Source organism: Aspergillus mulundensis (genome assembly GCF_003369625.1).
Source record: "Aspergillus mulundensis strain DSM 5745 chromosome Unknown scaffold_4, whole genome shotgun sequence".
NCBI classification, from domain to species: Eukaryota; Fungi; Ascomycota; class Eurotiomycetes; order Eurotiales; family Aspergillaceae; genus Aspergillus; species Aspergillus mulundensis.
In genome coordinates, this window is record NW_020797892.1 from 2,162,730 (window position 1) to 2,185,887 (window position 23,158).

At 38.6% G+C, this 23,158-nt stretch overlaps 6 protein-coding genes across 6 annotated transcripts; 4 read left to right on the forward strand and 2 right to left on the reverse strand.

Annotated features, from left to right (window-relative positions):
* Positions 1–4,989: 4,989 nt before the first annotated feature.
* Positions 4,990–5,607, forward strand: DSM5745_05144 (uncharacterized protein; the record flags this gene model as incomplete). The annotated part of the gene is made up of 1 exon (XM_026747160.1): positions 4,990–5,607. One exon carries the CDS (start codon positions 4,990–4,992, stop codon positions 5,605–5,607), a length of 618 nt encoding a protein of 205 aa, XP_026604640.1.
* Positions 5,608–6,713: 1,106 nt separating this feature from the next.
* Positions 6,714–7,488, forward strand: DSM5745_05145 (uncharacterized protein; the record flags this gene model as incomplete). Its single annotated transcript, XM_026747161.1, has 2 exons — positions 6,714–6,772; positions 6,828–7,488. 2 exons carry the CDS (start codon positions 6,714–6,716, stop codon positions 7,486–7,488), a joined length of 720 nt encoding a protein of 239 aa, XP_026604641.1.
* A 1,416-nt stretch (positions 7,489–8,904) lies between these two features.
* On the forward strand, positions 8,905–9,534 carry DSM5745_05146 (uncharacterized protein; the record flags this gene model as incomplete). The annotated part of the gene is made up of 1 exon (XM_026747162.1): positions 8,905–9,534. The coding sequence occupies one exon, from the start codon at positions 8,905–8,907 to the stop codon at positions 9,532–9,534; it is 630 nt and encodes a 209-aa protein (XP_026604642.1).
* Positions 9,535–17,881: 8,347 nt separating this feature from the next.
* DSM5745_05147 (uncharacterized protein) lies at positions 17,882–19,259 on the reverse strand (the record flags this gene model as incomplete). Its single annotated transcript, XM_026747163.1, has 5 exons — positions 17,882–18,368; positions 18,427–18,803; positions 18,857–18,924; positions 18,972–19,008; positions 19,065–19,259. 5 exons carry the CDS (start codon positions 19,257–19,259, stop codon positions 17,882–17,884), a joined length of 1,164 nt encoding a protein of 387 aa, XP_026604643.1.
* Positions 19,260–19,630: 371 nt separating this feature from the next.
* Positions 19,631–21,662, forward strand: DSM5745_05148 (cytochrome P450; the record flags this gene model as incomplete). Its single annotated transcript, XM_026747164.1, has 5 exons — positions 19,631–19,952; positions 20,025–20,406; positions 20,476–20,627; positions 20,704–20,951; positions 21,015–21,662. The coding sequence occupies 5 exons, from the start codon at positions 19,631–19,633 to the stop codon at positions 21,660–21,662; spliced, it is 1,752 nt and encodes a 583-aa protein (XP_026604644.1).
* Positions 21,663–21,903: 241 nt separating this feature from the next.
* Positions 21,904–23,073, reverse strand: eglD (putative endoglucanase; the record flags this gene model as incomplete). The annotated part of the gene is made up of 1 exon (XM_026747165.1): positions 21,904–23,073. One exon carries the CDS (start codon positions 23,071–23,073, stop codon positions 21,904–21,906), a length of 1,170 nt encoding a protein of 389 aa, XP_026604645.1.
* Between the last annotated feature and the right edge of the window lie 85 nt (positions 23,074–23,158).

A 23,158-nucleotide genomic window follows, 5' to 3' on the forward strand; every position in this document is an offset into this window, starting at 1 on the left:
TACTAAAAAGTAAGTATTTTTTAATTAGTAAGTTAATAAGATTTTAGATCTTATTTTTTATTAAAAAATTATATTTATTTTATATACCCTTAAATTACTTATTTTATTTACTTTTAGCTTTAGCTTGCTAAACTATTAGTTTATTTTTTTTTCAAAATTTACTTATAAAGTATTATAATTAATATTAAAATATTATTTAAGCTAGGCTTACTAGCTAGTACTTAAAGGTTATTTAAATAAAATTTATTAGCTAGGGTAATCTTATTCCACGTGACTTTAATAATATTTTAAAAATAAAATAAATAGGCTAGCTTATTTAAAATTTAAAAAGCTTTTTTAAAATTAATAATAGCTTAAGCGTGTGTGTAGTATACTAGGCTAGTATTATAAAAGTTAAAATTAAATTTTTTTAAAAATATATTAACTTTAGTAATTAAATTAATAGCTTTTATTATTAAATTTTTAGGATTTATATACCTAAAAAGGTCCCTAAAAGCTAGGCTTTTTAAAAAAAATTATTTTTAAGGTTTTTTTTAGTATTTAGGTTAATATTAGCTAGTAAGTTTTTAAAAATAAAAATTTTTAAAAATACTAGAGCTTTAGGTGCCTTAAAAATAAAGATTCCTAAAGGGTTTAAAGCTTTAGGTAGCGCCTTAAAAATAAAGATTCCTGGAAAAAATAAAGCCTTAGGGATAAAGATTCTTAAAAAAGGTAAAGCCTTAAAAATAAAAATCCCTAAAGAAGGTAAAGCCTTAAGAATAAAAATTCCTAAAGGCGCTAAAATAACTACTTTTAATAAAAAATCTAGCCTAATGCAGTAATTCTTAATAATATTAATATTATAAATTAAAACCACATGGCTATTATCCAGGAGAACCTAATATAGCTTATTTATTTTTTTATTAAACCTAACTAGCCTTTTAATTCTTATTTTACTATTTTTATAAAGCTTTTTTTATTTTTTTAGTGGGTTTAAAACATAAACCTTAAACTAAAAAATATAAATATAAAAAATATTTAGTTAGTGGCTATACTAGGCTTTAAAAGGTGTAATATTATTTAATATAAAATATAAAGTTTAATTATATAAATAATTAATATTTTTTTAAAACTTAAATCACATGTTAGCTAGGGCTTTAATATTATATAATATAAATTATATAAGGCCTAGTAGCTTATTAATAAATACTTTAGTATAGTTATTTTATTTATACTAGTTTATATTAAAGGTTTTTATAATAGCTTTAAAGCTATAAATAAGGTATTATAAGTTATAAATATTTTCCCTTTTTTAATTATAGCGTACGCGGTGTAGTAAAAGTTTAAGCATGTTATATTAATAAATAATAAAAAAAATTTAGGTAATAAATTTATTCTTGCTAGCTAGCGCTATAATTTAATAATAATAAATTTTATTATTTATAATAAAGTTAATATATACCTTTTTATTAAATAAAAGTAAATATAGGCTGGAAATATTTATATAAAGTAATTTAAATAATTAATTAATAAGTATAATAATATTTTTATAAGGCTTGGCCTGCTAGCATATAATAATATAAAATTTATAAATATAATTTTTAGGTATATATATGCTATAAACCACCTTTTTTATTTTATTAAGTTAATTTTTAAAAGTATGGTTTATTTATTAGTGCTAAAGCCAGGAAAATTTATTTTAAAAAATAAATATTATTAATATTAAAATAGCTGGTATTACCAGGCCCTAGTAAAAATTTAGTAAAAATACTTTATAAACTTTAGTAATTATATACTAAGCTAATTTATAGTTATATAAAATAATAATATTAGTATTTTATAGCTTTTTAACTTTTATATCCTACTAGCTAAAGCTAACTAAGTAATACTTATTTAATAGTTAAAAAATAAAAATTAGCGTAAAAAACATGTCTAAATAATATAAAATATTATTTAAAATTAAAATTTTAAGCTAGCTATTAACATAGCAAGGGATTTTAATAATATTAATACTTTAGGTATTAAAAACTTTAAGGCTAATATTTTTAATACTAGGGCTAGTATAGGGCTTAAGGTTTTAAAATAAAAAGTAATTATAAATAATATATTATATATAGCTATTATTTAGGGTAATTTATTAAATAAGGCTATTTTAAATAATTTTTTACTTAAAATTTAAGCTAATTTAAGTTATAAGTGCTAGCTTAAGCATAGGCTTTATATTCTTTTTTAAATTTAAAATTTTTTTAAGAATACTTAGCGCCCTTGCCACCCTAAAAATTTTTTTAAGTAATTTTAAGTTTAAAATAAAGTTAATAATAGGTTTTTTAATTATAAAAAAACATGTTATAATAAAAATAATAATATATAGTAATATTTATAATACCCTTACTTTTATATATTGATATAATATTAAGGTAATTTTTATAATATTTAATATTAAGCTTAAATACCTTATTAAAAAAAAGTGCTAGGGTACTAGTACCCTAGTTTTAATTTAATTTAATAAACTTAATAATAATTATAAAGTTATTTAAAAAGGTAATTAGCATAATAATATTTCTTAAAAAATATTTAATAATATAGTTATTAAAGTATATAACTTTAAGATAATTAAATTAGTTACTTAAGGCTTAGTAAAAGATAATAATAATAAATTTAATTAAAAAAGTAATATTAATATAGGTAAATTTTTACTAAATCTTTTTAAGTTTTTTATTAAAATTAAAAATATTTTTATTATAAAATAAAAATATTAAGTTAGCCTAGGCCTTAAAAATTATAGTATTAATATTAAGTTTAAAATAGCTTTTAATTTTATTAAGTAGTTTATAAACTATTTATTTATTAATAAAAAGGTTTTATAAATTAAAACCTAAATAACTAAAAATTAAAGCTATAATATAATTTCAGTTTTATTATTAAATTTTAGCCTTATTATAGTTTACCAGGGGCGTAAGCTTAATAATAGCCTTAATAATAAACTAAGCAAGAGGCTACACAAGAGGTATAATAGTAATTAAAATTTTATTATTAATACTTATATTTTTAGCTTAGCTTATAGTAAATTATTAGCCAGGGGTCTTAATATTTTTACCTACTAAAACTAGTATAATAAAAAAGGGACTAGTAAAGGTTCTTATAAGGCGCTTTTAATTTAATTACTTTAAAAAATAATTATAGCTAGCCTTCTAGAGCTTTAAAAATACCTACTAGTTTTATTTAATTTACTAATTTTTTAATATTAAAACTAGGATATTTTTTACTTTAATTAAGGTTATTTTTCCTATCTTAGCTTAGTATAAAAAAATTAAATAATAAAAGGATTAAAGTAGTTTAGGTGCTAAAAATTAAATTACCTAAAAAATAAGATTAAAAATTAAAAAAAGGTAAGCTTTAAAAAGTTACTATAATAAGGTTAAGGTTAAATAGGCTAAAGCCTATACTAGAATAATTATATAAAAAAAAAATTAGTAACTAAAAATAGCTAGTTAAAAGTCTAAAGATTAGTTTAAATTTTTAAAAAATAATTAAAATTAAAGTTTAAATTAAGGAACCTAAAGGTGTTATAATACCTTTAAAGGTTTTAAAACTTTTTAGCTACTAAAAAAAACTTATTTTTATTAAAAAATTAAATATATTTAGCCCTAGGGAGCGGGCGTTTACAAAATTAAAAGTTAATTAAAAAGGTAAAAAAAAAATAAAAAATTTAATATAAAATAAAATAAAGCTATAATATTTATACCTTAATAATAAAGGCCTTACCTTAAGTATAGGGCTTTTTAACTACTATAATAATTAATAAAATTAAAAAAAATATAAAGCTAGGTAGGTAAAATAAGAAAATACCATGTATTTAGTTAGTATAAGTTTAATTTAAAAAAAAAAAAACTTTTAATTAAATATATAAGTTAAGCAAACCCGGGCGTATAACCTACTAAAAAAAATAACTAGTTATAGTAGGTAAAAGTTTCTTATATTACATAGTATACTAAGCTAAATATTCTAGGGATAAATAAAGAGTTTTATAAGTGGCTATTTAGGCTAGAAGAACCTTCCTTTACCGGAGCCCTAAGGCCGCCGGTGGCCTCAGGCACCCACTTCCAGCATGCCTTAGGTAGCTTTCTCACTGGATAGCCTTGTAGTATGCCCATGTGCAGTGTCAGAGAGCACCACCTTTGTTGAACATGCTGCACAGCAGCTACTCCATCTTCGTTTACGAGGCGTCGCACGGAAGACGCGAATGCGTCTATGCAGATAGCAGTCTCTACCTAGGCGGGACGATTCGATATGAACAACTATATCACACGAGTCAAACAACACAGCTGTTAGCCATGTTCGGCATCAGAGTGTGGCAACCACCCCCATTTGCCTCACGGAGCAGGGCAACCTGCTCAGACTGTACTTATACAAGATCTAATGGAAGACGGCGGTGGCATATTTGCATGGCGCCCTGCTTGCTAGGAAAATATCCTACGTGTTTCCCTCACCACTCCTGGAGTAGTCCAGTATGCGCCAGAAGCGTATCGTGATTCCGGATAGCGCTGTCAGGTCCAGATGTCCGCTCTGAGCTCCCTCCACTACATCCACTCCACGATGTTCGGCAGCTTTTGGCCTCGCTCCTTGGGTCAAACCTTGTCACGCTTTACGTCCTGACTTTTGTAGTCTCAGGCTGCGAAATTCATGGGTCTGCCGTCATGATCAGGTGGAGTACTGCACAGAGATTCCCTAAGGTCTCCACCCGTACTTCCTGACAGTGAATGATCCCACGGGCGTCCTTGCTCCCGAACTCCTCGGGGCTTTCTATAAACATCGCTCATCTCACGGCTGTTAAGCTTACCCATCTCTCCGTCTTCAACATCTCACTGCGCCCCGCCAAATTCCCACGGTTTATCATACCTTACACTGTCCCTTCTTCGCAAAAATATCATCGGGTTTGTCCATTATCTTATGTCTGAATGCGTTTTTCCCTGACTTGTCTCCAGGACCAGTGCCATCGTTTCTACAACCATGTCTCTCCAGGATCTCCCAGTCGAGCTGGTCGTGATGATCGCCGAGAACACTGATTCCCAGGCCGATCTGTTTGCCTTGACGCTTACCAACAAGCGCCTTTCCTCCATCTTGCTCCCGAAACAGATGGCCATCAATGCAAAGTTCCACCGCGCAACCGGCCTCACCTGGGCAGTCCGCAAGAACGACATCGCACTCGCCAGACGACTCCTCGAATCAGGGGCCCAGGCACACATCAACGACCGCATCATAGACCCATGGACACTCTCCTGGGAGCTCATGTGCTGCAACGTATCGACCCTAGATTCGTACGATAAATCAATATCTCCCTGGATCTCTGAACCTTGGGTCGAAGCTGCAGCGCTCCGAGAATCCGGCAAGCTCTCAACTCCGCTCTATCTGGCCGTTGACAATGGTTCCTATGACATGGTCAGGCTTCTCCTGAACTTCGGTGCCAATCCCATTACCTCTACCGATCACAATCTCATGAAAACACCCATTCACACGGCTTCTAAGAAAGGCTTCACGCGTATCCAGTGGTTACTCCACGACGCTGTGATGAAGAATCCTCCCCAGGACGCCCTGGACCTAGAGGAATTCATGCGGTGGATGCCTTAGATACCTAAGTGTGCTCCACCGGACGTACACCATTTCTCTTTTCTTTGGTTGATATCAACTACATCAAGTACAAATTTGTGGATTTACTTGCACCAACATCGAGATTTGCTGCGTGTTTTAGACAGATGGGCTGGACTTAGTAAACAATACCCGGTTGCAGCTAAGTGCCTGCATTTCGATTTGGAGACCCCTTCGCGGGCTTTTGTCTAGCATATTATTCGCACATCACCTTGTCTCGTACCTAGCAACAATACTACCATATCTTCGTGTTCTTGGTAACATAGCCGGTAGGCGACTGTGAGGATCTTCTCACCATAAGCGCTCCCATGGTTTCAGTAGGTTTTGTAGTGATTTACGCACCAGAACACGACACAATGCGCAATTCGAGTAGCTCGCGGCGCTCAGGAGACGCAGAGCTGCCTCGTCTCCTTAAGTAGATTTTGGCCAAGCTATTTCACCCCATGCGCCCCCTATCTTAACCTCAAAGCTCCGGGTAAACAAAGCTTATTCTCCCAAGCACTGCATCGTGTTACTACCGGGAAGCATAAGCCAATATCACAGTGTAGCTTTCGCTTTTAGCGACCCCCGTTGTTTACCGCGAGAGTACGGCTCCCTCCTGTTAATTACCTATGTACCTGTTTCTTCGGCCCTTTTCGGGAGCTACATCTCAACAGCGCCAGCAGACGGAATGGTTGGAAGTGACTTGGCCGGTTGGGTGGTGTTCGGGAGGGAAGGCTAGAGCCTGTGAGCCATAGCCTCAAGCCAGTACCATTCACCTGGCAGCATCTCAGATGTCTGAGGGGAAGCTGGGCTCCCTGTCTGACGCCTTGTGCCAGTTAATAAAAACGTGAATGGAATTAGAACCTGGAGCCATCTCCTCAACCCCCAAATCCTGAACTCATCGGGTCGCCCTATAAAACAACGCTCTTCCCCCCTCGATCAATTCTCAATATTTCCATCTTACATCTCTCATCTCCGATCTTCATCCTCAATCCACTCTCTACCGACTCTTTGAAGAAAACCTCATAGGTCCGGTCCATCCACTGCCGAATCATCAACCCCTCGCAAAGCCGACCCCTGCCAGAACTACCACCAAACCGTCCAAAATGAGCTCCGAGGCCCCTCCCGCCGAGCTGATGTACTGGTTCTTCAGTAACCCTGACAGGTACCGTCCATCCACCGCCAAATAATCCACTCTTTGAAAAGCTGACCCCTGCCAGAGCCATTACCCTTCCGCCCAAATTGTCCTTCAATGACCTCCCTGCCGAGCTGCTGATCCTGATTGCCGAGCAATGCGACTCGCAAGCTGATATCCTCGCCTTGGCAATGACAACCAAGTGGACAGCCAAGGTCTTGCTTCCCATGCTGCCGAAGCTGAACATCAAGCAGCACAAGGCAGCAGGCCTGACCTGGGCCGTCAGGCACAACAACCTACCACTCGCACGCCGATTCCTCGAGACCCCCGGCATACAGGCATTCATCGACAAACCCGTTGTCACCGTTGAGTGGGTACCCAGACCTAGTTTTCGCATCGTCAACGGCGGGTGGCAGTTTAGGTTGATGTTCCCGGCCATGGATGAAGCCGAATACGAGGCCCTTCTAGAATCCGGCAAACTCGACACTCCGCTCTATCGGGCCGTGGGGCACGGATACTTGGAGATGGTGCGCCTGTTGCTGGAGTTTGGCGCGAACCCGGGGACAAGCTCACACCAGTTCTCGCGTTCACTGTTTGCCCCTGACAGGACGCGTTCACTGTCGGCCCTTGATAAGGCACATATCAAGGGATATCATAAGATCCGGTTCGTGTTGATGTTGGAGCTGGCGCAGAGGGGTGTTCCTATTGAGTTGCTCTATAATTCCTACGGTATTGCCGGGCTCTAGACTTTCGATGGACCCTCACTCAGGATCCTGGATTGGGACTACCATAGAATGTGGGATCCATGCGTACTGGATTCTGATCTGGGGCTGAACGTCTTGTACCTAAACGCGAAACATCATGTAATTGACTGAGATATCAATCCAAATTTTACCACTTTTTACAACCGGGATACCTGCAGTGTATCCATACCGCCCGTATGGGGGGAAACAGGGCGTCACTTCATTTGGATGTTCCTGCTTCCTGAGCCGGTAGTTGAGCCTTTGCGGCATTTGTATCCTGAGTTAGTAGGAGAGAGATTCAGCCGCATAGTGTGCTGTATTGGTTCGTAGATAGCAGTCATATTCTTTGAATGATTCTACAGCCAGTGAACTGACACACGCTACTAACCGGCCAAGGTCTGCGAAACACGCTAGAAATGGCTCTTTAGCTGTTACCTGTTCTTAAAGCCAAGTGATGAACGGACGTATCGTTACCAAAGAATAGAGACACTTATGTCCAGTGCTTTTGATAGTCTAGTAAGCAGCTAAAGCCGCCGACGGGCTCGGCGTGTCGAACTCTAGATACGTTTGTCCTAGGTATCATGTACAATATCTTTGCATTAAAGGTACACGCATTGTGATGAACAGGTACCGGCCGGGAGCGGAACTGTAGGTTGCACGAAGCTATTGATATACACAGATGGCAATTCAGCGGTTGGGGCTTGTATTTAGTGGTTGAGAGGAAACACTACCGCAACCCCAGCCGTGGCCCCTGCCAACAAGTACCCTTCGCGGTGAGTTGTCAGGCTATGCCTTATGAATAAAGCGCCGTAGAAGTCCGCTTCTGAAGTAAGGCGCGTCAGGCGGGCCCCGTCTTACCTAGTTACATTTCACGTTCGTGCAGCTACTACTTGTACATACCCAATATTTCTTATCTCGGTCTAGAATATGCTAATATTCTTGTCCGCCTGCCCGGCTACTAATGATCAAACGCCCTATGGCATAACCCTTTCTCCAGGCAGTTGCCCCTGATCGGAGACTTTCGAGGCCACGGAGCCGTTACTCCAGGTCTACGTGTTGTTTCACCCATGCCCTAAGTTCTGGAGGTACATATCATATCATCCACTTCACCGTCGGTCCATGGGGAGAAAGGTGAATGGAATGGACATCGGGGCACTACCGGACTCCTGGGCAGAAGATATATAAGTTCTTCCTCCACCCTATTCAACTTGACCTTCTCATCATCCTTCAACTCTCTCAGCCACCTCTTCTCTACCCATTGAGCACATCCCATCCACCAAAAACCTCATTGATTTTTCGAACGCTGTGTCGGAGCCATCTCTTTCCCTGAGTTGTCTCTCCCCGCTGTATTATCATCCTTACCGAAAGACTAACTTGCGTTACCCAAAGTCCAGGTATTCTCCAAACGTGACTTTCAAAATGCCGTCTCTCGAACGTCTGCCCAACGAGCTCATCCTGATGATTGCCGAGCAAACAAACAGCCAGTCCGACCTCTTCGCTCTCACCCTAACCAACAAACACTTCTCCTCCCTTCTCCTCCCAAAGCAAATCAAGCTAAACGCCAAATTCCACCGAGCCACCGGCCTTACCTGGGCAATCCAGCATGACAACATTGAGCTCGTGGAAGAATTCATCAACGCCGGCGCCAACCTGAACGAGCCCGTCTTCAAACAACCCGACCAGGAATATCCATGTGCTGCTCCTATCGCCCTCTGCCTCTCTGGTAAGATCTATCCACCGCTGTATCAGACCGTGCGATTCAGTACCATGGATATCATGGAGTTGCTGCTGGACGCCGGTGCCGACCCATCTCTTATGGAACCTTACCAGTTACGCTCCACGTATACATGGGTATGTGCGTTCGGAAAGACTTCGGTCTGTGTGGCGATCATCAAAGCCATGGTCAAGCACGGCGAAGACGCAGAATCTTTGGTCCAGCTCACTCTATCCTACAGATCTAATAGACCTTATAGACTGGCTGCGGATGATGAGGCAACAGTTTTCCGGCGCGCTGTGTTGGGAGAGGAATCCTGCGACACTGGTAACTGAATCAGTGCCCTTGTACAAAACCGTGGTCTGCATCGATCCAGTGAGGATTAAGCCGAGATTTCGGATTAGATCTATCGCAGCAAGTCTAGAGTATGGACCATGTTCTGGTGTGCCATATGTACTTAACAATCATTTCAATTTAAGAACATCAAGCTAGTCATTTGTATATCGAAATTCGCGATGTAGCCGCATCTTGCAGTAAATATGGCACCCAGTAGTCCTTCCTCCACGTATTTATAAAACAATCAAGACCGTATGTGGTACATAATAGTGATACATCTATGCTCAGGCAGTCATCTGGAGGCGGCCGTATGTCACCTGCAACATAGAGCACCTCATTCCTTGCACTGGGAGGTGGCTCTATCGCTGCCATTCGCGTGGTTTCTCAGGGCGACAAGCTAGGGTTACCACTGACCGTTCGGAGTATTATCGGTGCTAAAACACTAGCAAAGGCTGCGCGGAGAGCCCCATATCTGACTCATCTTTTTCTTGCTAGCTCTGGAGGCCTGTATAAAGAGAAATGCGAATAGAATCGAACTACAGATCTCCAGTTCCACATATCGGATTGTATAAAGGATTGTAATTCCCCTCTGTTCTCCGACCTTGCATCTTTCATCCGTTGACACACTTGGACATCAATAGAAATCTCGCTTTCAGTCTTCCTCCTTCGTGTTTATTCAAGACCCCAAAGCCCCAGTCTCGTTTACTCCAATAGCAGAGCCGCAATTGGTTTCTCGAGATCAACAAGATCTCCATTCACCACCGCTAGGTAGGTACACACTACCCAATTGACCATTGGCTCCCCCGTGTTTTATAACCTTGTCAAGACCCCGGGCCTTTGGCTAACCATTCCAATCCCACTCTATAGATTTGTTATTACAACAATAGTCTATCAAAATGTCCCTCAATGGCCTCCCCGCCGAACTCCTCACCTTTATAACTCTTAGTAATCTAGGGGTACCTTTAAATAAAGGCTTTAGATACTTTAAAACTGTTATAAATATATATTTTTATTATTTTAATTTTATTTTTAACTTTTTTTTTTTTTTATTACTCCCCGCGGTATAATAGCTAAAATTAAGGTATGTACTTTTAACTAGCTTATAAGTATTAACTTAGCTAACTTTATATAACTATAAAATTTTTTATTTTTTTTTAACCTTTATATTATAAAAAAGTAAAAAAAAAAGGGCCCTAGCAAGCCTATTTTTTTTTTTTTATTATTAAAAATAATAGTGTGTTAACTTTTTAGCCTAGCCTAGTTATAAAGGCCCTTTATAATTAGCTTAATAAGCAAGAGTGCTAGGTATAAATTAAGTATAAAATTTTTATAGGCTTTATAATTATTATTAATAGCTTTATAACTAGGTAAAAAACTTAAAATTAAAAAGCCTTTACTTATAATATTTATAGTAAGTTTATATACTTTATTTTTTTAAAAAGTTATATTAATATTAATAATATTAATTATATTTTTTTATACGTGCGTAATTAGCCCGCTATTATAATAATTTTTAGTAAAATTATTACCTAGGGGGGAATAAGTTTAACCCTTAAAAATTTAAAGGTTTAGCCTACCTTTTTTAAAGCAGGTTTTTTTATTTTAACTAACACTATCTTAGGCAAGGCACCCCTAATTATTAAGTTAGGCGCCTTAGTAGCCTAATTAGCATGTAATAGCTTTATTATAGCCTTAACTATATATAATAATTATAAGGTGCTAATTACCCTTTTTAATAATAAGCTAATAGCATACCTAAAGGTATATACTATTTAATAAGCCTTTATTAAGTATATACTAGGACTAACTATAACTATAACTATTTTTAAAATTAATATTACTTATATAAGCTAGGCTATTATTCTTAATAATTTTTTTATTAAAAACCTTTTAATAATTAATAAAATAATTAGTATAATATACTATACCCTAGGTGCTATTAATATATATATTTTTTAAAAATAATATAACTACGCGGTATAAGGGGTGCCTAGTATTATTAAAGTATATAATAATAATAAAATAAATATTATTAAGCTAATTTAAAATAAGGTTATGGCCTAAATAAGACTAAAGCTAATTAAATTTATTTTTTTAAGGTATGGGCCTAACCCTAGTACTAGGTAAATTATTTAAGTAATATTTTTTTTAAAGCAGCCTAAGGCCTTTACTTTATTTAATTAAAGTAAGTATTACTAGTTTATTAAAAAATACTAGCTAGTCTCCTAGTATAACCCTAGCTATTAAAAATATTATTACCTAATATAATATAATTATATAACACGTTATACCTAGTATAATATAATAATTATAAACCACCTAAATTTTATTAGCCTTAATTATAAAAACCCTGCGTGTTATATAAATTATTTAGGTTTATAACTAGTAAAGTATAATAACTACCTAGCAGCCCCTAGGTATAAAAATAAAACTTTAATTTACTTATTTAAAAAAAAACTTAATAGCGTGCGCTACTATAGTGCTTATTAATATTAAAATATGCATACTTAAGCTAACACTAATACCTAGCTTTAAGCTAAAATTAAATAATTTATACCTTAAAAAAACCTTTAAAAGCACACCGCGGAAAAACTTAAAATAAATAAATAAGGCTTTATAATAATTACTAATTATTATATTTTATAGTTTAATACTTTTACTAAAAACTAGAATTTTAAGTAGTTTTTTATTAAATTAATTTAACTTGCCCTAGCTAACGCGGGCACGCCTTTCTTACCCTAGGTAATAAAAGTTAATACTAAATCCCCCTTTAAGCTTTAATAACAAAGCATTAAAAAAGGAATTATAATAATTATTACTATAATAATACCTAGTAGTAGCAGGATTTTATTATTTACTAGGTAAATATAAATAAATTTATATTTAGTTATACTATAATCCTATAACTAGCCTATAAATAAAATTATAATATTACCTATATTTAAGAGCCCTGGACCGCCACAGGCATAAAAACCTAAAATTATTTAGTATATAAGTATTATATATTAATAAACGCCTAAAATAACCATAAGAACTAGTTAAAAAAATATTTTAAAATACTTACTTATATTTATAAAAAAAAAATACTGCGTGTTAAATAATATTACCTAGTATAAAATTAAAATATACTATAGCTTATAGTAAATAATATTAAAGTTTTAAATATATATTAAAAGCTAATTATTTATAAAATAATTAATTACTTAGTTATATTAATTCCTATCTTAAACTATATAATAGGCAGGGATCTTAATATTATATATAATACTTTTAAGCCTAAAATAAATAACCTATACCGCGGCAGTAAGATTACTAAATAAGCTAGTAATAATAATATTAATTATATTAATAAGCCAGGCATGGCCACGCACAAAGCTAAACATGTTTTTAATTTAATTTTTTTAAATATTTTATTTACCTATATACTAGTAATATTTAAACTATATAATAATTTTAATTATTAAATTTTGGTTATTATAGTGCCGGGGCGCGGAAAAAAAATGTTAAAATAATATTATTATAGTATATTAAATTATAAGCTTAAGCACCTAGCTAAGCTTATAAAAAATAAAATAATATTTTTTTTTTAGCCTGGGGAACTTAAGAATATAAAGGTATTAAATTAATATATTAAATCCCTTAATAATATTATTATAAAAGTTATATAAGTAATTAGTAAATACCCTAACCTAGGGAGCTATAACACACCCTAGTAATTAATTAAATATATAAAAAACTACTAAGCCTAGGTAGTAAACCCTACCTTAAAATAAAAAAAATAGTTTTTAATTATAATTTATAAAACTAAACACGCGTACTAGACTAAAATAATTAATAATATTAAAAATAATTAAAAACTATATTAAATAATAATATAATATAAGCTAAAGCCTAGGCTTAAGGCTCCCCTATTATTAATAAATAATAAAGTAATTAAAAACACGCGGGAAAAGGCTAATATTTTATAAAAAATAATACTAAAATATTTTAATATAAATAATAACTTAAACTTTAACCCCCTAGTACTAGAGTACTAGCAGGGTAATAAATATTTTTACTAGCTAAAAAAAATCTTACTAAAAAAGGTTAAAAAAATATTATTAATATAAGCAGTATTTTTCCCGGGGCGGACTAGGTAATAATTTATATTTTAAAGGCCTATTAAAAATATATTAGGTAGGCTATACACAAGCTATATAACTAATATTTATAGCTAAAATACTTTTTTTTATTATAAAAGCTTATAAAGGTAATAATACTTTTAAAAAGTAATAAAAAAAATAAGTTTTTACCTTAATCCTGGCGCCTTATAGCGCTACTCTTAATATTAAAAAAAAAACTTAAATAAATTATAACATGCTATATTACTTTTATTATACTAATATAAAAGATACTAAGCTTATAGTAATATAATACTTTACCTAAATACTTAGCTATAAACTTAGTGGCCTTTTTTACTTATAATATAAAAATAACACTTTTATAAAACTAAAAAGTTACTATGGTTATTATAAATATTTTAGGCACCTTTAATATTATTTTATTATAATACCTACTTTAATAAATAGTAAAATAAGGCTAGCCTCGCGTGCTTTTAACCTTAATTATAAACTTTTTTAGTAAATAAAGCGCGAAAATATATTTAAAGTTTATTATAATAATAATATACTTAGTATATTATAGCATGTTATAAGGCTTGCCTTTTTTTTTAGTATTATTTTTATTATATATAGCTAAATTACTACTAACAAACTTAATCCTATACTTTAATTATATAAATAATTTTTACCTTAGCCACGCGAGCAACTTTTTTTATATAAATTATAAACTTTTAGTAAAAAATATTCACGGCATGCTAGCCTAAGGGAATTAAAATAAAATAACTTTTATACTTAAAAAACTAAAAATATTATATATTATTAAAAAATATTATAGTAAATTACCCTTATTAATAATTAATAACTAGCTAATAATTACCCTAGTTACTATAGCACTAGGTTAAAAATAGCCTGTATTACACTAGTTAGGTATTTTTTTTAATTAATAGCTTTTTTAATATTAATATATTATTAAGCAGGTAGCTAAAGCCTGTGTAATAATTTAATATATTTATAATTTAGTATATATAGCATATAGTTTGCTTATAAACTTACTTTATAAGGTAATTATTACTTATATTATTTTTAGCCTTTTATATAAAATAAAAATATAATATAATAATAAAACCAAGCCTAGTAAGCACGCGTGGGACCTAAAAATTAGTACTTAATTAAATTAATATATTAAAATAATAAAAAAAACCCTGGCTTTAGCCGCCCGCGGCATGCTTTTAGTTTTTTAAATAATATTTATAATAACCCTTTTTAAAAATACTAAACTTTTTTTTATAGCGGTAATATTAAAAAAAGCTTAATTATAGTTTACCCTAAGGCTTTAGCTAGTAAATAACTAAAATTTACTAATAGCATAGGTAATATTATTAAAGATTTTATAAGGCTAAGGTGCTAGCATATGCTAAAGGCCTAAAACTAAAATATAAATTATAGGGGTGCTTTTTTTAAACACCTTAAGGCTAGTTTTAGCATATTTTTATTACTTTTAAAAATACTTAAAAAATCCCACTAGGGGCAAGGCTAAAAAACTAGTTATAAAAAAATTTAAAAAATAATAGCAAGTGCTACTAATAATAAAGGTAATAATTTTTAGTAATAAATTTAAATAAATATACTAAGGTATGTATTATATAGGCTATAACTATATAATATATTATAAATAATATTTTTAAGTATAAAAATTATTAGTTATTAGCGCCTAGTTTTATATTTATAATATTAAGGCTATTAGTACACTTTAAAAATTAAAAGTAATAATTAAAAATTTTTTTAAGGCTTTTATTTACTAGCTTTATATAAATAATACCTTAATAATTTAGTACGCGCGCGGGTAGCCCATATTATTTTTTAATTAAACTTTTTAGGCGTTATACTAGCTTATAAATTAATATATTATTTACTTAAAGTAGTTTTTTAGCCATATAGGTATTAAAAGTAATAAGCTAGCTAATAAGCTTATTAATAAAACAGCCTTTATAAAGGCCTAACCTTTAAAATATAACTTTTTAAAAGCATAGCCTATAGTAAGTAAAGTATATAATTTATATAAGTAAATATACCACGCTGCCTAGGCTAAATAATAAAAAAATATTTTTATAAAGCTATTTATATAAAATAAATAATAACTTATTATAAAATTAAAGCCTTACTAGGTTAAGCTATAGCTAAAGCTAGTACTAAAATAACTAGTTTTATATTACTAGCTTATACTTAGGTTTTTATATAAAAACTTTAAGTAATACTATAAGTACTTTTAATATAAAAATACTAGGCTTACTTACTCCTGCGGGATAAATAAAAGCCTTAAATATTTAATTTTTTATTATTATTTTAAATAGTGCTTTTTATAATAGCCCTAATATTTTATAATATTATTAATAATTAAGGCTAAGGCCTTAAAGTACCTTTATAAATTAAAGCCCAAGGGCTTTATATTATTACTTAAAATTATAAATTTTTATAAATTTATTTACCCTTGCTAGGGTACCCCACGCCCTAGTATTATTAAAATTACCTAGTTTAATATTAAATAGTTTTTTTTTTATTTTATTATACTTTTTTTTTTTTATTTAAAATACCTTTTTTTAATATAACTAGTTTTAGCTAGTGTATTTTTTTTATAATAAGGCAGGTTTTTAAAACTTTTTATAACTAAAACCCTAAATATATAATAAATAATACCTACTAATAGCTATATATAAAAATAGTACATAAAAAATAGGCGCTGGTTTATAAGCTTTAGTAAAAGTTACCCTTTAAAATAAAAAGCCTTTTTATATATAAACTATTTAAATAAGCTACTTACCTAGCAGCGGCACGCCCCCATACCCCAAGGGAGGTCTGGAATAATAGGCGTACACCTAGCAATCCCCGGGGCGTTAAATATCACTACTACTACTACTACCCGCCGAACTCCTCCTGAAAATTGCCTCCGAGACCTCCACCCAGCGCGACCTCTTCGCGCTGACCCTAACAAGGAAATGGACCGCAGCAGTCCTGATTCCTCAACAAATCAAGCTAAACGTCAAGCACCGCCGCAGCTCCGGCCTAACCCAGGCAGCCCGCAACCGCAATCTCCCCCTCGCAAAAGCTTTCCTCGCAGCCGGCGCCAACTTCAACGACCGCGTCGTCAACATACACCCGTACCCCGACTTTGGGGAAGAAGACTCCGACAACGATCCGCTCATTGCTGGTGGGAAGGTTGACACGCCGCTCTACTCGGATGTTAAGAATGGAGATGCGGACATGGTGGAACTGTTACTAGCGTATTGCGCGGATCCGCTTCCTTTGGTGCATGGGGGTATACCATTCATTTTTAGCGTGGCGAGGGAGTTGAAGAATGTCAGGATCGTGTTGGCGCTTTTGGGGGTCATGATTCGTGAGCGTCCGCGGGATGCGGAGGTGCTGGTGCGGAACACTGTTTTCCTTTGGGGGAGGGCGATGTAGGGATCCTGCCTGCAACGCTCTTCACTGGAATTTGGGGTTATGCATATACCATGGTACAGTAAAACTGAGTTGAGCATGGTAAAGTATCACAGTCGCCTGCATGGACCGGATGAGACCTGCAAGCCATGCAGCTGGCGGTTTCAGATGTTGTTGACGGGTGCCCAGTTGATACGGAGCCTTGGAATCAGCATCTACCTACCCATCTTATGAACTTGAGTCCCTATTTCTTCTTGTAGTAACTATGCATGGATAGGCGTTATCACCGACGGTCAGGGTGTTGTATGATCAGAGCCGGAGTACCCATCTTCATTCCTCTCTTTTCTCTTAAGCTAATCATACTGTGGTTTGAAACGCGATACCACGGCATCGGCCTGGCAGCTTAGAATGTAGTCTCAGGTACAATAGCGCGTGGCATTCTCATTATGATTGGATGGGTAAGGTAATGGATTCCTGCACTGGAGGACGCAGCGGCAACTCTGGGTATGCGTCGCAGCTTCCTCCAGTCTGACCTTGGCCAATAACCTTGGAGCAGATCTGGCATTGCCCGAAATAGGGCCCGAGGCGGAGCAGTTAGTATAAAACAGAGCTCCAGCAGATGCAATCAACCATTTATTGGTCTATGATAGACATTGCTAGAAGCTGGATCGCGGGTCGAGCTAGGTCGCGTCGTCGGCAAAGGTATAGTCCTACTATGGCGGAGGCCAGGTGCGGACGAACGGCGCAGGGGACAAAAACAAGGATTGATGGTGAGCTCGGTATCTGTACTTTTCTATTGTAGGTTGGCTATCTAGATATCAGGCCCCGCCTGCCGCTGTTCCTCTTTCGCCCGAGTAGAGACAGTACGCTCCAAGCGTCTTTCCACCAAAGCCCCGCCGAGATCCATAGGCTCCGAATACACTGCATGCTCGCTGTAGCTCTCCGACGATAGAGTCGATAGTCCCAGCCGCGCGTTCCTCGCCCTCTGCTTCACGATCCTATGCAGCTGATACCAGCTATGCGGGCCCCCCTGCGGTGAATCGTCGCCCGGACTGCATCGAGACGTGCCCATGATGCGACGAAAGGCATCCGCAACGGGTTTATAGATGAGCGGCAGGTTAGCGCACAGAATTCCACCGACTGGCTCCCATGTTGTGAGGATGACGAAGACAGTGGCGTTTGCTGGGAGCGTGGTTAGGTGTGTGGTTGATCGCCAGGGAGAAGCAGGAATATACTGACAAAACATCCTCGGATCAGTTGGTATGAACACTACTCTCAGAGCCACGATGAGGCAGGTGCTATGCGGCGTTGATCAGCGAGGCTCAGCCTTACGAATATAGCCCAGAGGTAACGTACCCCAGTCCGATGGAAAACAGACAACCAAGGCCGATCTTCTTCCTTGTTGTGATCATGCGCATCCGGAGGATGAGCGGCAGGGGGAGTGCAAATATCCATAAGTCAAGCGCAAGAATGCTGACAGTGTAGAAGTAATTTTGCACCATTGTGTCGGCGCATCGGCCTGGTGTAGTAGGCTCCCACAGTTTCCGGATGGGCCTGCAGATAAGTGCTTGTAGAAGTAAGGAACCCAAGAGCCACATAATCACAATTACTGCTGTTGCCAGGCACATTCGCTGGAATTTAATCGAGGGGAATGCCCGGTGATACAGCGATAGGACAGAGAGCTTGGTGCTGGCGGTGGCGATGATATAAATGGCTGTGGCCACATAACCATACTGGTGCGATGTGTCAGTGACAAAAAGGTGGATTCTGTAGAGGTTTTTTTTACTTTCAACATGTGCTTTCTATCTTCCGCCGACACAGTTTCAATCGGTCTTCCAAGCCCGTATCGTGGCTCTGCAGGGATCAGAAAAATTATGCAACACTAGATCCCCCAAACACACCTTGTAGGACTACCGCACAGTATACCACGCTGACCAGCTTGAAGGCTCCTGTTAGCACACATGTACTCTGTCTTGATTCTGGTAGAACATTACCGTGGACCAAACGATGAGAAAATCATCCGGTGCCAAGCGCTTTCGGTGGTGGCGGAGCTCAGCCCAGATCCGGATACCAGTGGAAATTATGGCGATAGGAATTAAAATGGATGAGACAACATAGAGGCGTGTTGCGTTCGACTGAGCTTGAGATGAAGAGCCAACTTCCGAGACCTCGGCCTCTATTATGACCATGGGGGAAACGGCGGGAAAAAGGCGAAATCCAAAACAAAGGAGGAGGGAGACAGGGGTATTATACGAAAGTTATGGGATATAAAGTTAAGCCGGTCCTGTAACAGGATTTTAGGGCAACCTCGCTTGCTTTGTTCCAAATCTCCCGCAATCCAACTCCAGGCCAATGGAAGGGCAGCCAAGCTCGCATGTCAATTACCATAAGTATCGTCAATTTGGTACTATACGGTAGTGCACATACCATTGACAAAGGCTATGCCGGCAACTTATCATCACAATGCCTGGCCTATGAGGTTGGAGGGATACCCAAGACAAGGCTCGCGACTCCGTATACTAACCAGATCAAGCTGCACTACGCCTTACAAGGTTAAGCCATGCATTCCAAGCGTAGCTTAATGCAGCTTATTGCACTCTTTGACCCTTTAAAAGCCGGTTCCCCCGCGGCATTCCTCAGCCTCGACCGTGGTACTCTCACTCTGGGGAATATTGAGGCCATTATGACACCGGCTACGATTCTGCTCACAGTCCCGCTCGGGTTGTTCCTGATATACTTTCTCAAACAATCGTTTACGAAACGAACAACGGCCCCTCTGCCTCCAGGCCCACCCCCGAAACCGCTTATCGGCAACTTGCGTGATCTCCCGTCGCCGGATCAGCAGAGCTGGGCGCACTGGCTGAAGCACAAGGATCTCTATGGTACATATGATTCACCGTACCTTCCTTTTCTACGTAATCGGGCTCATTTAGCTGCTACTAATCCGTGACCAGGTCCAATAAGCTCCCTAACAGTCTTCGGCCAAACAATCGTCATCATCAACGAAGCCCGCATCGCATTCGACCTGCTCGAGAAGCGCTCGACCATCTACTCTTCACGACCGAGGATGGTCTTTGCCGGTGAAATGTATTCCTTTACTCAAGCCAGGCCATTCCGAAACTCCAGCTTATTCTCTGTTCTTAGGATCGGATGGGAACACTCCCTCGCAATGCAGCCGTACTCCGACACATTCCGCGCCTACCGCAAAGCCATGCACCGCGTGCTCGGGACCAAGAATGCAATTTCTCAATTCGACCAGCTTCAGGAAGTCGAGGTTCGACGGCTTCTGTTACGTATCCTCAAGAAGCCGGATAACCTGGTGCATCATATTAGAACGTGAGCCGCCATCTGCACCTGCATCGGGATGCGCTACCCGTATCGAAAGGAAGTGTGCTAACAAAACAGAGCAACCGGCGCCGTGATTCTAAAGATCGCATACGGGTATGACATCGCGCCACATGGCGATGATCCCCTCGTCGCCCTTGCAAACAAAACATTGGATCAGTTCTCGCTGGCTGCGACGCCAGGCGCTTGGATCGTGGATACCATACCGGCCTGTCAGTTTCCATCATCATTGATTCGTAGCTCAATTTCCACAGTAGAAACGGATGGTCTAACAGGCGATCTGTGCAGTGAGATACCTCCCAAGCTGGATCCCCGGCGCCGGATTCCAACGCACAGCGGAAACGATGAGAGATACTCTTCGAGTTGCAGTGGAGAAGCCCTACCGATTTGTCTTGAAGCAGATGGAGTCGGGGCGCTACTCGCATTCGTATTTGTCAAATCTCCTCTCAGAGACAAAGGAGGGAAGTCAAAGCGCAGAAGAAGAGCAGGTCAATAAGTGGACCGCTACATCGATATACACGGGGGGCGCAGATACAGTACGTCGGCTTCAATGGCCGGATACTTCCCCCCCTTCTCGTGGCGCGCATTAACTCAAACAGACCGTCTCCGCCCTATCAACCTTCTTCCTCGCAATGGCGCTCCATCCACACGTGCAACAAAAAGCCCAAGCCGAACTCGACGCCGTCCTGAGCCCACACAACCTCCCCTCCCTAACCGATCGCCCTCGTCTCCCCTACATCGAGGCAGTCGCCAAAGAGACGCTGCGCTGGCACCCCGTCGGCCCAATGGGCATCCCACACACCTGCACAGAAGACAACATCTACAACAACTATCTCATCCCGCAAGGCGCACTCGTCATGCCGAATATCTGGGCCTTTACACATGATCCTGCCGTCTACAGGGACGCGTCCGCCTTCAACCCATCGCGCTTCCTTGGGCCGACGCCGGAGGCTGATCCAGCGAATCTGGCGTTCGGCTTTGGACGGCGGATCTGTCCCGGGCGACTACTGGCTGACTCGTCGTTGTTTCTGGCGATTGCGCAGGTGTTGGCGGTGTTTGAGATTCGGATTGCCAGCGAGGCGAGTGCGAAGACGGAGTTTTTGCCTGGGGTTATTAGCCATCCGGTTTTGGGGGGCTTGGATGTTAGGCCGAGGAGTTGGGGGCATGAGGAGTTGGTTAGGGGCGTTGAGGTGGACTATCCGTTTGGGGTGGGGAGTGTGGGTGAGCTTGAGGGGATTGTTATATAGCGACTCTACTGCAAGCTTCCGAATGTGTTGGGCCGCCCAGTCTACTCCCGATGCCTACCCTACGCCCAGCGGAATCTGGCAAGGGGTGCAAAGTCTACATGTGCAGAAAGTGAAAAGCGCACCATCTATTCGAACAAAAACCGCAGACAAGACAGAACCAGAAACCATCTTGGTGTCTGATCCCGGCCATCCACGAAGAAATAATAAGGATCTATATCTCAAACCCAAAGCCAACTCATGTCTACGCCGCAATGCACTGGTAGTAGTAAGGGTTCCACTGCTTGCAGGTCAGACCGCTCGCGCAGCCAGTAGCACCCTTGTAGTTCATGCCGCCGCACTGCTGGTAGATCTGGATGGAGCCGGTGCCGGTGCTGCCGGTGGGGGCAGCAGAGGCCTGGGATGTAGGGGCGACAGAGGCGGTGGTGGGGGCAGCGGAGGTGGGCTTGACGCTGGTGGTGAAGGTCGCGACGGAGGTGGGCTGGACCTGGGTCTGGGACTGGGTGGCAGAGGAGGTCGAAGAGGTCACGGCAGCGGCTTCGGTGGTGGAGGGGGCGACGCTGGTGGCGGCGGCCTCGGTGGTCGTGGGGGCAGCGGAGGTGGTGGTGGCAGCAGAGGTGGTCTTCTCAGCGGCGGATGTAGCAGCAGCAGTTGAGGTAGCGGCGGCAGTGGAGCTGGAGCCGGAGCCAGAGCCAGAGCCAGACGAGGCACCGTCCCAGACAGCGGGACCGGGGATCTCGTAGGTGTCGAAGTCGCCGTACATGTTGAAGAGGATGCCGGGGTCGGTGGCGGAGTAAGCACCGGGCAGGCTCACGCCAGTGGGGAGCTCGGTGGTTCCATCAGAGGTAACCTTGAACTGAACACACTCCATGTAAAACTGGGCGCCGCCCTCGCTGCTGGCGCTGTGGAGGGCAATGATCTCAGGACGGAAGAGGTAGTTGCCGGCGGGGACGTCGGGGACGGTGACGGAGTGCTTGCCCTTGTTGGCGATGAGGGTGTCGACGGCCCAGGTGTCGTCGGAGGCGGAGTATCCGTCCTCGTAGATCTTGACCCAGTTGGAGCCGGCGGAGCCCTCCTCGGTGGGAGCCATGTAGACGAGGACGGGGCCCTTGTGGGAGGAGGCGATGATGTCGTCGGAGGAGTCGCGGGAGTTGTGGTGCCACTCGAAGGTGATCTTGTCGCCGGCAGCGACCTCGAGGGTCTTTGCGGCGGCCTGGTCGCCGTTGACGTTGCAGGTGATGTCGGTGGAGGTCACGTCCTGGACGGGGTTGTTGTTGGGGGGCGTGCGGATGTAGCCATCGGCGCTGTTGCCGAGGCCCTGGTCCTCGTCGTTGATCCAGACGGCGAAGACGGTGGCGTGGGATGCGACGAGTTTAGCGCTCGCTGCCAGAGCGAGGAGGCCGAAGGTCTTCATTGTGAAGGAGTGTGAAGGTATGGTGTGGAAGTTGTAAAGAGAGTGTGTGTCACCTGGACAAGAAGGAAAGAGTGAATAGAGAATG